Here is a 16,892-nt window from a genome sequence, read left to right as displayed (position 1 = left end):
CTCAGTGCCTCCTCGGCCTCCGCCTCTGCTTTGGCCATGCTTGAGGAGCCCTTCAGCCCGCCACTGCACTGTGGGAGCCCCTCTCTGGGCTGGCCAAGGCCACAGCTGGCTCCCTCTGCTTGCAGGGAGGTATGGAGGGAGAGGCGCGGGCAGGAGGCTTAGCACCTGGGCCAGTAGCTGTGGAGGGTGCGCCGGGTCACCCAGCACTGCTGGCCTGCTGGGCTCGAATTCTCGCCGGTCCCACAGCACTGCAGCCCGCCATGCCCATGCTGGAGCCTCCCCTAGAGGTGCGGCCCCCTGCCCCACGGAACCAGGTCCCATCAACCACCTAACGGCTGAGGAGTGCAGGTGCTGTGCAGGGCTGGTGAACAGCTCCACCCACGGCCCTGGTGCGGGATCCACTAGGCTAGCCAGCTGGGCTCCTGAGTTGGGTGAGGACTTGGAGAACTTTTATGTCTAGCTAGAGGATTGTATACACACCAATCAGCACCCTGTCAAAATGGACCAATCAGCTCTCTGCAAAATGGACCAATCAGCAGGATGTGGGTGGGGTCAGATGGAATAAAAGCAGGATGCCTGAGCCAGCTGTGGCAGCCCGTGTTATCCCTTTTCACGCTGTGGAAGGTTTTTTCTTTTGCTCTTTTCAATAAATCTTACTGCTGCTCACTTTTTGTGTCCACACCTCATTCATGAGTTGTAATACTCACCACAAAGGTCTGTAGCTTCACTCCTGAAGCCAGCGAGGTCATGAACCCACCGGGAGGAATGAACAACTCCAGATGCCACCGCCTTTAAGAGCTGTAACATTCACCGCGACTGTCCGTGGCTTTATTCTCGAAGTCAGCAAGACCAAGAACCCACCAATTCCGGACACAATATGATCCAAGTCTGGCCGATCAGCATATACGATTACCCTGAACCACACTGGTGAGAGATGTGATCTAAGGTAGGCAAATGCAGTCCTGAGAGTTACTTGAAATGATTGAAAACAGAGCTCTGTCCTTTCCTGGAGGGATGGAGGGTTGCTAACCTGTGTAAGTCTGGAGTTGATTGCTATCAAATAGGAAGAACCCGCTCAAATAGAGCCAGCATAAAGAACAGCAGAGCCAAAAATGGAGAGAGACTAAGTCTTGTCAACCTTACATGAACCTTTGGATGTGGCTGTACTTGAATACTTGTCACTTACCATGAGCCAAATGTCTTTTTTTTTTTTTTTTTAAACTTAGGACTGTTTGAGTTGAGTTTCTGTCACTTGCCTTCAAAAGAATCCTAATAGCTCCCCTGTGGGACACAACTTATTGTAAAGTTGGTTGCCTGGTTTATATTTTGGCCAAATGCATGCCTCATAGTGAAAATTAAATGACCACTTTTGGTTCAGCCTTTACCATAGTTAAATGGACAGAACTCGAAAATATAAAGTTGCTACTTTAATTAATGACATTCATCTACCTCTCTGCAAGTTGGATCTGGACTACTGACAAGTTGGATCTGGACTACTGACAACAGCCGATTTGACAACTGCTGGGTGCTCAGCAAGCGCACTCTCCACTTCAAATGGCCCAATATGTTACCTGAAAAGGAAAAGAAGCCTTTGACCACCACATCCTCCAGTAGGAGATCTCCCTTCCTGTCAATCCTTGCCTCTTAAGAGTGGCAAATCTACAAGCTCAGAGGAAATAATGACATCATCAGCTCTGCTGGCAAACCAGAAATCCCCATCGCTGTCCATCATTCCTCTGTCTCCAGTGACATAAAAATCTCCGTTTACCATGGCAGCAGTTTGGACTGTCCTAGGAATCAAAGATGACATTTGGGGATTAGTTTGGTCAGAACAGAGACGGGTATGGCACTCATTAAGTGACAAATTGTACTTCTAAAGGAAATTATTTATATTTTGAGGCAGAGTCTGTTGCCCATCCTGGACTGCAATGGCTTGATCATAGCTCACTGCAGCCTTGACCTCCCAGGCTGTAGCCATCCTGTCGTCTCAGCATTCTGAGTAGCTGGGACCACAGGCATGTGCTACTACATCTGGCTAATGTTTTATGTTTTTGTAGAGACGGGGTCTCGCTGTATTTCTCAGGCTGGTCTTGAATTCTTGGGCTCAAGTCACTCTCCCACCTCGGCCTCCCAAAATGTTGTGATTACAGGCATGAGCCACTGTCCCTGGCTGGAAATTAATTTTTTAAAAAAGGTATTTCCTAGTGTAAAATACAAAAGGTCCCAAAGAGTATAATAAAAAGCTGCTCTTCTGCCTCTAGCACCCCCCAACTGCACCCCCATCCTACCCTGTCCAGTTGTCTTTTCTGAGGATAACCACTGCAACTGGTTTGTTACATTTGAAATTTCGTCTTTATAATACTCAGATGATAGATGATAGTCTCTGCATTTTACTGCTGATGAAATAGATTTTGTTGCTTGCCCAAGGTTACATAGCAAGACATGGTGGAAATGAAATTTGGACCGAGGTCTGTATTAAGGCATGACTAGCACTTTCTATCCTCATACCACATAGTCAGAGAAGAAACAGAAGGGCAGTATAGACTTTAGTCTGAGGGCAATTTCCGCTTCTTTGCCAGGTGGTAGAACATTGCCATTTTCATCTATAATCTAGAATGAAAGACAATTGATGTTCTTAAAATTTTCTTTTCACAAAATGACAGCAAGTTGTGAATAGTTGTACAGTGAAAAGCAGAAAACTGTAAAACGTTCTTTCTGCTTTATCGAAGCAGTCAGATATTTTCTCAACCTCCTGGACATCACAGTGCAGCATTCTTTTCCCCATTGAGCCTGGTTTAATTTTTTTTCCTTTCTGATCGGCACAAATTATTCCCTATTGAGAGGACAAACTTTGCATAAGTAGACAAAAATTTATTTTCTGAAATGATATCATGACAATGAAACTTAAGATTCAATTTGGACTGATTTTCCCAGTATTTAAGCACACCTTCTGAAATATGCTATTTAAGACCAGGAGTTCTCACACATGGGTGTGCTTTAGAATCAAATTGGAGATTCTGGAGCATTGTTGAAACACAGATTTATGGGCCTCATCCCAGAGTTTCTAATGCATTAGGTGTGGAGTGGGGTCCAAGAATTTGCGTTTCTACCAAATTCCCAGATGATGCTGATGTTGCTGGTTTGAGGACCACACTTTGAAAACTTCTCCTCAGACTCCATTAAGTGCACCTTGGAATAAATTCCCCACAGAAGCTCTCAGATGATTCTTCCCAGCACAGTTGGAAAGATGAGCTGCTCCATTCTGAGCCTCACCCACCTACTAAAGCCCCTAAGATTTCTCCTGCATGAAGGCGAGGCGGGTATGATGGAATAATAATCATCACCCCTTTAGCAAAACCTAACTGAGCAGTTTGCCAGTTTTGGTAACTACTGGCAAGATGAGGTGTACTGGGAAGCTCTGTAAAAATTTAGAGTGGGATGGAGGCACTTCAGGGGCTCAGGTTGAAAGTCCTGGGGCAGAAAGGCCCCCACATATATTAAACATAAATGTTGCTCTTTAAATATACCACTTCTGGCTGTCCATAGCCCTCATGTAGCTCCAGCCCAGTTTGCGCCCTCCACTGCTCCAGCACCTCTGGGGTGAGTGCCTCCCCTCCCGTCAAGCAGGGCCGCAGCCTCTTGAATTCATATCTGGAGAGACAGAGTTGCATGGGGCCTTTTTGAGAGGAACCTGAGTGCTTTCCCTGCAGAATAATTAGGACATTCAAGCAGCAAGCCTAGAAGCTAGGAGAGGCAAGTCTTAGGAAAGTTCCTTCAACAAATACTTGGTGAACACCTACTGTATTGCCAGACATTATTCTAGGCATATGGGGCACATTAGTGATTATAACAAAAATTTCTGACAGCTTATGTTTTAACAGATGGAGGAGAACTTAACTATTAAAGATGTTAAATGTGGGACAAAATGCTATTAATGATACTAAGTGTTTATTACGAGCCACATGATATAACAGCTAATATTGATTGAGCAGTTGCTAGGTTGTAAGGGCTTTAGAAGCATTCTTGACTCCTCTCAACCCCTACTTTACACATGAGGACACTGAGGCTCAGAGAGTTTAAAGAACTTGCCCAAGGCCTTCCAAATAATAAAGGGCTGAGTTGACACTCATGATACTGTGTACCAGGCATCTCCCACTTGTCAGGGTGATCTCACCAAGCAAGTCACTTACATTAAATTCTCACCACAGCCTTGTGAGGTGGCTCTTAATCTTTTCTTACAGATGGAGTTGATGGAGGTTTAGCAAGGTTATCTTGAGTGTTCGAGGCCAGACTATTAGTAAGTAGCACGGCTCTGCCTGTTTGATTTGGAGCTTAGCTTTTAACCACTGGCCTTACTGAAGACAGGTGAGAAAGCCTAGAACAGCTTGCTTCTCAAACACTGAGGCCCCAAATGAACCAGAGGGTGTGGGTAGAACACAAACCATGTGCATTCAGAATAATCATTGAATAGTCCCTGAATTACTATTGAAACATGAGCAACATGCTCACATAGGACCAAAGGCGTTGACACTGACTAGGAAAAGAGAAAATTTGTATTTGCATTATTCTGTCTTGCGTAGCACTTTCCCTCTTGGGCATCCGCACTTTGGTGACAAAAGAGGGTGGACAAGCCTGCACTTCTTAAATTGCTCTTCTCTTCCTTTCTCTCTTCATGTATTGAGTTTGAATGAAACAAATATACATTGTAACTCTACTGGATGCTCATGTGGTGTGGCTAAACTGAATGTAACCTTCAAGTCAAACTTTGTTAGCTTCTCTTCAAGGCAGTATAAATATGCTTTTCTTTCTTTTTTGAGGGCTGGTTCTAAATGACAGTGTTTCTAAAAAAGTAGTACTAGAGGATAAATTTTTTGAGTGGGAGTTCTGGGATTGTAGAGCTCTGGTTGTCCCTGGAAAAGTGTCCAGTTGTCCTAGAGGATATACCAGTGGTTTATAGACTAGGGGAAAATTTTGTCCCCCAGGAGACATTAGGCAGTATCTAGGGACTTTTTTCTTTTTGAAATGGAGTCTTGCTCTGTTGCCCAGGCTGGAGTGCAGTGGCGCAATCTTGGCTCACTGCAACCTCCACCTCCTGGGTTCAAGCGATTCTCCTGCCTCAGCCTGCGAAGTAACTGGGATTACAGGCATGTGCCACCACGCCTGGCTAATTTTTATATTTTTAGTAGAGACAGGGTTTTGCCATGTTGGCCAGGCTGGTCTTGAACTCCTGACCTCAGGTGCTCTGCCCGCCTCAGCCTTCCAAAGTGTCGGGATTACAGGTGTGAGCCACTGAGCCCAGCCTAGGGACATTTTTGATTGTCACAAATGGTGGGGAGGAGGTGCTACTGGCATCAAGTAGAGTCTTGGGATGCTGCTCAATATCCTGTAATGCATACTTTCAGGAGTTTGGGCCCATGGCACAAGCAGGTCATGGGTCGCTGGCTTCCTGTGACCTTTACCCTCCTTGCCAAGGGAAAATGTGACCCTCCAAAGTGAGAAACTTGAGGGCACGGGTCGCCCCAGACTTGGCATCTACCCAGAGCCTGAGAAGGAGGGAACGATGATCCTCCAGCTACCTCATAGGGCTGGCATAGGTGGTCACTGCCCTGAGGATCACCTAACTGTGTTGGGCAACCTGGACCCCATCTGCAGGAATATGAGGAAGAGAATACAAAAGTCTTTACATGGGCACTGAGAAGCCAGATGCAGAAGAAACCTCCAGGCCTTAACTACCCAGTCTTGGACCTTGGGTGTAGAAAAGAGCATAGTTGGTGATCATGTGCACTTACACAGTAGGGTCAGCAGGTGGCACTCGTCTGTGGCTCTGAAAATAGAGATTTGGAAGGAGATCATCACAGTTAATATTTAACAAGCCCCTGTTGTGTGCAAAGTCATTCACCCTTCACAACAACCTAATAAGCTAGGGATTCTTATATATATTTTATAGAGAAGGAAATGCAGACATAAAGAGGTTAATATCTTACCCAGATTACATAGCTAATAAGTGGTGGAGGCAGAATAGAATCTAAACAGTGTGGCTCCGGAGTGCACATGCATTGATTCTACAAGTGTTTATTGAGCACCTGCCATGTACAAGGCCTTGTGTGACTAAAAATGGTTATAATTAATTAAAATGACAAATCACTAGCACTTTTTAGAGTTAACTTTTCTTTTCCCCCAGACGGAGTCTTGTTCTGTCGCCCAGGCTGGAGTGCAGTGGCATGATCTGGGCTCATTGCAAGCTCTGCCTCCTGGGTTCATGCCATTCTCCTGCCTCAGCCTCCAGAGTAGCTGGGACTACAGGTGCCCGCCACCACGCCGAGCTAATTCTTTGTATTTTTAGTAGAGATGAGGTTTCACTGTGTTAGCCAGGATGGTGTCGATTTCCTGACCTTGTGATCCGCCTGCCTCGGCCTCCCAAAGTGCTAGGATTACAGGTGTGAGCCACGGTGCCTGGCTGAGTTAACTTTTTTTCTTTTTTTAATTGAGACAGAGTCTCACTCTGTCACCCAGGCTGGAGTGCAGTGGCATGATCTTGGCTCACTGTAACCTCCACCTCCCAGGTTCAAGTGATTCTCCTGCCTCAGTCTCCAGAGTAGCTGGGATTACAGGTGCCTGCCACCACATCTGGCTAATTTTTATATTTTTAGTAGAGATGGATTTCACCATGTTGGCCAGGCTCATCTCAAACTCCTGACCTTAGCTGATCCACCCACCTCAGCCTCCCAATGTGCTGGGATTACAGGTGTGAGCCATTGTGCCTGGCCAACATTTTCTTTCTTTGTAGGTTTCAGGCACAGAACTGTATATACAGTAATAGTGAAATTGATCCCACTGTTGCAGAAAATCAGGAAGGCAGAGAGACCTTGGGGTTTATACAGGAGAATCTTTATTGAGTGCACTCAGACTCAGTGGACTCAGCATCCAAAATCTGGACCCAGAACAAAGATGAACAAAGACAGCACTTGACTTTTATAGGCGCTTCAAAAAGGGGAGTGGGCTAGCCTGAAGCAAGCTTACAGTGGCACAAAGCATAGTGGCATAAAAGCAAGGATGCAGAGGCAGAACAAAGGCAGTTATTTAAATTGTAACAGGTTCATAACTCAGGATTACACATGGCCATGGCCATTGCTATGCAACCCAGATGTCTGTTATCCAGGTTTGCCTAGGCACAGTCTTATCCTATAACCTTCACTATGGTACCCAGGTGGCCGTAACTCAGGTCTGCTCAGATGGCTCATGACCTTCGCTGTGATACTTAGATAAAACAGAATACTTGAAGTCACTAACAGAGAACAGGAATCTATAAACTCATACCATAAAACAAAGGAAAATTTGGGTTTTTTTTCTTGCTATGTTGAGGGAGTGCTGGGAGAGTCTTCAGAGCACATTAGATAGTATTATCAAGGCTTTTTCTGGGTCTAGGCTGTGCTTGTTGCTGCCTCTGGGAAAAGTCAGCCTAATATAGGGAAGCTTATTTCTCTTTCTTTTTAATTTTATTTTTCTTTAATTTCCCACCTCATCACTACTAATTATGAGAGGAATGATTATACATTTAAATGAATTGGATGTTTTTTATGTATTATCTCATGAAATCTTGACAGAAACTGAATGAGGAATGAAACTTCATTGTTCCATTTCACACAGAAGGAAACTGAGGTTAAGAGGGGTAAAGTAATTTTGCATGGCATGAAGCACAAATTCAAAGTACAGGGATTTGAACTTGGTCCTGTTTTTTCTGAAGCTCTCATGCTCTATGACCACTATAGACTCCAACATCACCTTTTTTTCCCCACTAATTTGACAAACGTTTTCTCTTAAAACTATATAATAGATTGGCACTCATCACGAGCCCCTGTTCTCATTCTGCAGGTGGTGAAGCTCTTCATTGTCCTGACTCCACAGTTCTTGTCCCATGACCAGGGCCAGCTCACCAAGGAGCTGCAGCAGCACGTAAAGTCAGTGACATACCCATGCAAGTACCTGAGGAAGGTGAGTGAGTGCAGACAGATGGGGTCCGGTGCCCTTGAACAGTCAGTGACATCCTCCATGCGAGTGCATGAGGAAGGTAAGTGAGTGCAGACAGATGGGACCTGGTGCCCTTGAGCAGTTCCCAGTTCTTGGCTGTCCCATGTCTCATAGCATGGCCATGCTTGGGGAAGCTTTGGCAGTCACAGTACTGGCTTTTTATTCTATCTGAGTGGCTTAGGGATGGGGTGAAGTAGTTGACTTATTTGGATGAAAACTGCTATCTTGTGTCAGAAACCCAAAAGGAATTATTGCTGACATGTTAAGCTAAAAAAAAACAACAACCAGATAAGGGCCCAGCAATACTTCAAAAGGTTATTTATAATCCTGCAAAATTTGAAAAGGAAATCCAAATCAGCAGCTTCTAAACTATTTTTTAATATAACTTATAATAAGAAATGCATTCTGTATTACATATATATGTCCTATACATATGAATAAAAGAATTAACAAAATCATATTAATTTTACAATATGGAATACGTTCTTATTTTTTATTCTTCTTCAGTTGTTTTAAATGCTGTGTGCAACCTACAAACATCCAATAATGATAATTCAATTATTCACTAAAGTGAACACTATCATGTAATTTAAAATGATAATCTCAAAAAATCTTTTAGTTTTGAGGTAAAAATATTTTAACAATATACTATTAAGAGAAAAACACTGGCTATGAAAAATATACATAGTTTTATCCTATCTGTTTGAAAATAAAGTTTGAAGAAATACATATGCAAAAAAGTTTACATTTCCTTCTTTGTAATACTTGGTTGCATTATTTGAGTACTGACAGTACACATTATGAAGCTACATGGCTGACATTGAGTACTCACTGTGCGTGCCAGGCCATGGGCTCAATGCTCTACATGCATTTTTACTTCAGTTAATGCCCTCTACAACCTGAGATAGTATAGCCCGCTTCACAGAGTGTGGAGTAGATGGTGCGTGTCTGCTAGGATGGGCTAGGTATCACTGTAGGTAACGAACAGCCCCAAACAATGGAAATGTACAACACTGAAAGCTCTTTCCCGCTATGCTGCATGTCCTCCATGGCTCTCCTGGCCCCTGTGCTCTATATCCCCTCATTCTGCCACCAGAATAAAGGAGCAGCCTCCATGTGGGACCTGCCAGCTGCTCTAAGAGATGAAGGAGAGGGTGGTCAGTCTCAATGGCTCCCAACTCTTTTGCCTCAAGGTTATGTGCTTCACTTCCACTCACATCTCCTGGGTCAAAGCAAATCCCATGGCTACACCCACCTTCAAAGGGTCCAGGGGAGAGCCTGAAATACTCGGGGACTCAATTAAGGCCAACATACTGTGTCAGCCTGCATGGGAGACTGTGGAGGGATAGAGGAGAAGAGTGGGGAATTGATGGGAAATGACAGCAGGACTAAGTCACCGTGGATTTGCTTTATCCTTAACCAGGTGGAGTTTGTCCCAGAGCCGCACAAAATCATCACCAGCAAGATTAAACTGAGTAAAGTTTGGAAAAAGGAAATTGGTCAGACGTAATCAGCAGTAAACTTAGAATCGACTGAGTGACATTAAGTCAGTAAATCCCTGACTGCCCCAGTTACTCACATGATAGTGGTAAGGATGGGAGCATTGAAAGAGTTGACTTGGAAGGGTGTAAGGAGTGTAAAAATTCCAATGTTTTAGTTCCTTTAAGTTAAACTCAGACACTATCTTTCCTGAAAGTCTTCTGTTTCTTTCAGATTGCACAGGTGAGAGTGCTCAGATTAGGGCTGGAGTTCGTAAAATATTAGCTCCCACAATATCAGTGCCCCTGTGTCGTGCGTGTATTCTGTGCTTTGCTAAACACTTTTCCAAAACATCTTGGGGTCTGATTTTCCCTCCTTGTTCCAATAGCCCTGAGTGACTCAAGTGCCCATTTAATGACACAGAGATCTCAGAGGGATGCTCCATGAGGCTCCAGGTGCCAGCCTCTGCCCTGCTGGAGTGTGAGGCAAGGGACAGGGTATCCTTCTGTGGGAGGTAGTGGTCAGCCAGGCTTGGTGACACTACTTGCTTACCAGACCATCCCAAACCTGCCACCTCTGTTGGATCCACTGCCTCTGTGCCTGCCTGTACAGCTGATGCTCCAGTGGCTGCCTCAACATCCCGGCCTAGGCCCAATGCCACTGAAGATGGACCTGCCCCTGGAGACCTCTGAGCCCTGCAGGACTCACTCAGCTGTCCCCAGGAGTGTCCAGACACTCATTCCTATCCAGGACATAGAAGCCGTACCCCTTGGCTCTCCCTCTTCAGCAGTAAATGATGATTTACTGCTGTTATCATCATCACTGCCTTTAGTGTCCGAGGACCTTCCAAGGCAATGAGTTCTGGAAGGAAAGATGCCCTTGGGGGTGATAATACTCAAGTGCACAGGTGCTCAACAGATTGCTACCTCCTATCCTCAGACAGTCTTTGCATGCAGCCACTGGCACTCTCATTGTATGGAATAAAATCAGTCCAGGGTCACACAGCTGGTCTCAAATCCAAGATGCCTGGCTCTTGCTCCATAAGGGACCTGCCTGCAAAGGAGGTTGACCCTGGCTTTTGGGAACATTTCCTGAGCTGCATGAATAACCTTCCCTGTTTGAGGCCTCAAACTCTGCTCACATCTCCTTTCTTTCCCTGTCTCTGCTTGGGCTATGATCAAGACGACCCTGGCAAACTTTCATGGACATCATGGTACTCTGTACCATTCACTTTTGGGCTAATCTGACTTCAACCCCTCTTCACCTGATCTCTTCTTTTACAACTAAGACAACGCAAATCTGGGGCTCTTTATGCAGGCAACAGCATACAGGTAGAATTTCATTCCAGTGTTTTGTTATACCTGTTTTGTTTTTGTTTTGCTTGTTTCTTAGGGTTTCTTTCTATTTTTGGTAAAGGCATTGACTATTTGTAGCATCAATAGAATATTTCCTGTTTACAATAACTTTATGTTGTAGTAAATGGTAAAGGGATTTCAAGCAGTGGTTTTAAGCTGCCAGAGGCCTGAGTAAGTTTAAGCACACTCTGTGCGATCAGGTAGAAGAAGGCCTTTGGGAAATTTAGCTGAGGACAGGGCCAGAAAAGGTGATGGACAGTGGGGGTCTGTTCTCATCACTGGGCCCTTGGGTTCTGTCTACCTGTCTGACACTCCCCACCCATCACTCATGAGGCAGCCAAACCCTCTGGGTATTGTGGCCAAATGGCCCAGGAGAGAAGCTGAAGATCTTTGTCTCTTGAAAAGCACAGAATCCTTGGACATCCCTGGGAGGTCAGCCATGGGAATCACTTTGGTTTTCTTCCCCTTATTAGAGTTCAAAATTTAAAGTCCACACTCACAGGCAGTAAGATGACACAGATTAGTGACATCATCACTCCATTTCAGATGTTAAAATACCTAGGTGGGTTGGGGTGATTTGAGACCACACAACCTTGTGCCACAAAGTGGATTACCCAGGCCAGAGAGAAACATTTTATTGCCATATTATAATCCTATCATTGAGTGCAAAGGCAGTTTTGTTTCATTTTGGATTGTTTTTCATGTTTATGTCTTACTTATAAGGGCACTTTAATTTCCGAGCATATAAAAGTTTTTGCTTAGCTTTTTATCATTGCTTCTCGCACAATTATATGATCAGAAATATGCTATGTGATTTGATTTCTCTTAAATATATTGAGATTTGCTTGATTAACAAAGCAAATCTGGTTAATTTTTGTAAATGTACCACATTTGCTTAAAGTGAATGTATCTCCAACATTTGTTCCCAAGATACAAGGATGATGGATGGATGGTACATGTATGTGCTGGAGAGGGTTCGCTATTCAGACTTTCTGCATCCTACTGATGTTTTGTTGCTTGTAAATAGCTGAGAGGGGGCTATGGAGTCTCGCACTCTGCTTGTACATGAGGTTCTTCCTGCTATCCTGCCATCATTTGTTTTTTATGTTTTGCAGCCAAGCTCAGGAAGGAAGGAGTGGACCAGAAGTAGGAATAGGGAGCTGGGTTGGGGAGGACCAGAAATCTGAAGGTCTGAGAAGATTCCAGAGAGGATCTGTCCTTGGGATGGTGCTTGGGTTCTCAGGTTGGGGAGGGGGTGTGGAAGAATTCAGGCACCACGTGGAATGTCCACTGTAAGGCACCACATTCTGGGGCCAGGGATTGATGGAGAGGAGGTATAACGCCCCAGGGTTGCTAAGGCAGCCCCAGACAGGAGAAGGTTTGGCAGAACCCAGAGCACTGGTCTTCCTCCAGCTGCTTGTGAGCCTCCCGCTCTCCTGCCCCACGTGTCCCATTGCCTTGCTGACCGACTTTCTCACTGACTTGTAGCTGGTCCTCCAACCAGTGCTTGAGGGCTTAGTTTGAACTGGATACTTTCCCAGAGCCCCTTCTCCTCCTCCTCCTCCAGGTGCCCAACAGCCAAACTTCCCTTCCCTCCTTTTCCCTTCACTTCTCTCTTCCACCTCAACTGCGATCCCACTCTCATCCCTATTCCTTTTCCTTCCCCAGCCCTAAGCCACCCCCACCTTTGTCCTGGCCACCTCAGGGTGCCCTGAGAGGACCAAGACATGCGGGTGTGGTGGGTGCTGTTTTGGCTTCTCTTGCTGGGGTTTTCCAGCCATCAGTTCACCCATGTGAATAGATACTGGACCCACAGGGTTTCTTCTTTTTCATTGGGCTGTGTCATGAGGCATGAAATTACACAGCTCATACCTATAATCCCAGCACTTTAAGGCCCGAAAGGTGTGCGGTTCGCTTGAGTCCGGGGGTTCAAGACCAGTCTGGGCATCACAGCAAAACCCTGTATCTACAAAAATATTCCAAAAGAAAATCAGTTGGGCCTGGTGATGCATGCCTGTAGTCCCAGCTACTGGAGAGGCTGAGGTGGGAGGATTGCTTGGGCCCAGGAGATGGAGATTGCAGTGAGCCAAGATCACCCTATTGCACTCCAGTCTGGGCGACAGGGTGTCTCAGACAAAACAAAAACAAAGTGAAATGTCACTGAGTTCTGTGTCATCCAGTTTGATAACTTTTTAGGAACTTCTGATTCATCCATGTCTTCTGCTCTTGGGAGCTGCCTCCAGGGAGTCTGTGTGAAATTAGTGTGATGGGAACCTGAGAAGCCCATCAGGTGACAGAATAAAGGGCTGTATTCTTTGGGTATGTTTGCAGTATGGGTGTCACTAGGAGAGACGTGAGCAGGATGTGAATGAGAACTCTATTGTCCTTTGTTTTATAAATGTGTCGAGTGCAGATCATTGATTTACTCAAATCAGAAATGTTTTTAAAGTCCTTATGGTTGTCCAAATATAAAGAAATGATAGGTTTTCACTTTGAAAGTGTTCACCCTCACATTATAAAACCTCACTGCTACCCTCAGGAAAGGTGACCTTATAGAGATGAGAGTATTTCTTCTGACCGGCATCCACCAGATTCTTAGGGAGGGATCTGGAAAAGTCTAGTGATGGGGAGCAGCCACTGCCTCAAGGCAGAATCACCTCACATGGGTACCTCCAATCAAAGAAGAATCTGTTCTTTCTTTTGAGCTTATGAAGGAGGAAGTGTCTTGATAATCTTTGTTGGCATTTTTTCCCCTTTATCTGACTGCATTTTCATAGATCAGTTAAACTCTCTTTCCCTACCTCACCTCTGAAGACTTTATAAATTTCCCTCATTGCATTTTCCACCTTCACCCTTGCTCATGGTCATCGACTGTCAGAACCCAAGCTTTACTGGCCCCATTGGTTCTAATCTAGGTAGAATCCCATGACTGATAAACTGCATCCAGATAGTTGTCAGATGTGACAAGAGTGCCCAAGATGGGGGAGGTTTTCCTGGTCAATGACAAGATGGCCTTTGTCCTTCTTGTGCATTTCATCCACATCTTTAACCATTGTGTCCAGAGCTCCTCGTCCCTTTCAGACAGAGGCTACTCAGAAAGAGTGTGTCCCTCCCAGGAGCCCAGGCTGTACTCACCTCCACTGTGAGGATGAAGATGAAAGTGCTACAGAGCTCCGAGGCTGCTTTTTAGAGAGGTTTTGTTTGCACAAAACTGAGTCTTGGTATGTGGATTGGTCTGAATTACATTTGTATTCATTTTCTCCCCCAATACTTGTAAATCTAATGTTTGTAAAATAATATGTGTGCCTTTTGTGGCAGTGGCTATACATTCCAGAAAGTTTGTATTGCTTTCCGTATGGATTTCCAAGGTTGCTACTGATTGCTTTATGTGTAATGCTCTAAAATATGAAGGGGAGCTCTTGTTATTGGTGTCTTGGTATTGCGTTTTTAACTAACTTCAATTCTCTCAGTTTGAATTATAATTCCAGGAAGACTATGTTATGCAAATCTTTATGGACTTTGAAAATGTGACATGAAGTGCAGCTGTTTCAGCAGCAAAGTGAACATTAATTTTCAAAAGTTAACATTTTTATAAACTTGGGCTAAACAACAGTCTGTGTTTATTTTTGTTGAAATATAACCCAGGTATTATTATTACAGCAGCTGTCCTCTCTCAGTTTTGTGTATATATAAACATGTCTTTATGTCATATTTTCATCTATAACCTTTAGACTTTTTTTTCATATTTTTCTCATTCTTCCATACAGTGTGCACATATTTTTGGATATATTACAAATAGTGTAATGCAAATTTATAAATATTTTTAAAAAGATCTTGGCTTCCCGACCCATTGTGAGTTTGTATTTTTTATCCACATTTTAATTTGAATTATAAATTTCTAGGTAAAGTTCCGTAATTATTTTTTAAAATATTTGCAATATTTTTGTCACAGAAGGGAACGTGAACCCTGAATAGAGCAGGAAAAGAATAAGATGCTCTGCTACAGATCAGGAAGGAGCAGGAGGTAAAATGTTACAAATTCTAGAACTCAGAGAACTGAAGATAATTACTTCCTTTTCAGATTGTTAAACATTTTAACCTGTGGTAAAATATTCATAAGAAAACATTCATAACGTGATCATTGCCATCTTAACAACGTTGAAGTGTACAATTCAGGTGTGAAGTATACTCACGTCGTTTTTCAGTTATTATTTCCTAGATGTCTTTTCTCAAGTCTATCTCAAAGCCATGAAATGTAAATGACGGATCCACAGATCTGCAGCAGAGAGCCTGGAGGTCCAACAGGCATAGCCAGAAAGTTATGCTATCTATTGGAGTCCCCACAGTATGGAAATGAGTTTGCCCTGGAAAGGGGAAGAACAGCTTCTTGCCCTCAGGTCGATGACAAGAGTTCCAGTCCTGAATCATGGAAACATACAGTAGTGAACTGCCGGGTTAATGACATCATGTCCTGGAAGGATCTCTCAAAGGCTAACTGTCTGGGTTCTGGCATCAGCCTCTAAATGAGAATCAGGTCTTCCTATGGGAGGAGTCAGATGAGGAGCCGTCCCCTGCTCCATCTTGGTGGAGTTAGTTGTGATGAGTTGGTGAGATCTGATTTTCCACACTGAACTAAAATGAGCTTTCAGTGTGTCAAGCACAAGACTGACCCCGGAAGTACACATAGTACATCTCATAGAAGCTTCTAATAGTGCTCATTTAGTTAAGAATAGGACTATGGAGCCACAAAGACAAGCTGGAAATGACAGGTGACTTGCTAGCAGGCCAGAGTGTTGTTTTTTTTTTTTGTCTGTCAATGGGAGGTGTCAATTCTTCCTCTCTATTGTTGAATATCAGTTGTTTCAGTATGGGAAGGCTGTGGGGGACCTTTGAATCAAGGCCTTCCAATGCCAGAATGGCAGAAAGAATCCCACATGGGCAAGAGGATCATGTGTGTGCATTTCCCTCCGTTTTCATCTCAGGAAGCTGAGAATGAAAGAATGTGAGTGAGCAGAAAAAGAGAGGCAGCTATCAGAGGTGGAGGAAAAAGGGAAATTGGTTATGGAAAAAACACACACCTTTCATTTGAGAAAACACTAATAACATTTTAGAATGGGAGCTATATGTGCTGATGAGAGCAGAAATTTTCTGGCTATGTCTTCATTAATCAATATTGTACCATGAGATCTGCTTTAAGAAAAGCAACATTTATTTACATTTTTTGGAGCTTCATTTTTTTTTTGTTTAAATTATTTATTGTGGACTATATAATATAACTCCATTAGTAAATTAAATTTCCATATAATCTTACTCTTCTGACATTCTAGGTGTAACCCTAAAACTTTTCAGTTAATTTCTGATACTTTCACCTTTTCTCAGTACTTCTGGTCATTTTATGCCCATTTCTCTTCATGCATATTGATAGTACCTGGGCAGATATGAAAGTTAAAGTAGCTATAAATTTACAGAACTTTAAATATCCATACAACTTGAAGAAAAGGAGCAGTGCTGTTTCTTTTCAGGGTTTATTGATATTCTTCCAATCCATGACTGTTTCTATTTTCAATTTTAGTCTGTGTTTACGTGATGAGTGATTTTTTTTTCTGATGTGTACTGGGAACCCCTGATTTAGAGCTCATTTATAGATTCTTAGAGCCCTACCTGTCCAGAGTCAGTTGATAGTTAAGAAAATCCGTAGACCAGGGCTCTGAGATGTCTGAGCCAGCCAGCCACTCAGCTTCTAATCCAGCCTCTCAGCCAGCCAGCATCTCAGCCAGCCCAGCCTCCCAGCCCTTTTCTGGGTCAGCCTCTCACCCAGCCATTTGGCCAGCCTCCCAGCTGGCCTTTGAGACAGCTAGCCTGTGGGTCTCTCGGCCAGCCTCCCAGGCGATCCATTAGTGAGCCTTCGAGGTGACCTCTAAACCAGGGAAACAGCCCACCTCTGGGCAAGATTCCAAGCCACCCCCTTGGCAGATCTCTCAGCCAGCCAGTCTCTCAGCAAGCTTCTCAACCAGCCAGTCTCTCAGCAAG

The 16,892-nt window shown here is 44.1% G+C and overlaps 1 protein-coding gene across 1 annotated transcript; it reads left to right on the top strand.

Moving 5' to 3' along the window:
- Positions 1 to 260: 260 nt before the first annotated feature.
- On the top strand, positions 261 to 15,219 carry NPIPB3 (nuclear pore complex interacting protein family member B3). Its single transcript, XM_023225066.1, has 3 exons — positions 261 to 314; positions 7,873 to 8,068; positions 15,119 to 15,219. The coding sequence occupies exons 1-3, from the start codon at positions 261 to 263 to the stop codon at positions 15,217 to 15,219; spliced, it is 351 nt and encodes a 116-aa protein (XP_023080834.1).
- Positions 15,220 to 16,892: the final 1,673 nt, after the last annotated feature.

The sequence above is a fragment of the Piliocolobus tephrosceles genome, chromosome 17 (assembly GCF_002776525.5).
Source record: "Piliocolobus tephrosceles isolate RC106 chromosome 17, ASM277652v3, whole genome shotgun sequence".
Taxonomy (NCBI): Eukaryota; Metazoa; Chordata; class Mammalia; order Primates; family Cercopithecidae; genus Piliocolobus; species Piliocolobus tephrosceles.
This window is presented reverse-complemented; position numbering and strand designations above follow the sequence as displayed.

What these genes read in the sequence shown, in the direction of transcription:
- NPIPB3 (XM_023225066.1), top strand. Translation starts at nt 261, where the DNA reads ATGCCCATGCTGGAGCCTCCCCTAGAGGTGCGGCCCCCTGCCCCACGG. An exon ending in CCCCTGCCCCACGGAACCAG is followed by an intron (nt 315 to 7,872) that starts GTCCCATCAACC and finishes CTCATTCTGCAG; the next exon opens with GTGGTGAAGCTCTTCATTGT. An exon ending in CATGCGAGTGCATGAGGAAG is followed by an intron (nt 8,069 to 15,118) that starts GTAAGTGAGTGC and finishes AGCCATGAAATG; the next exon opens with TAAATGACGGATCCACAGAT.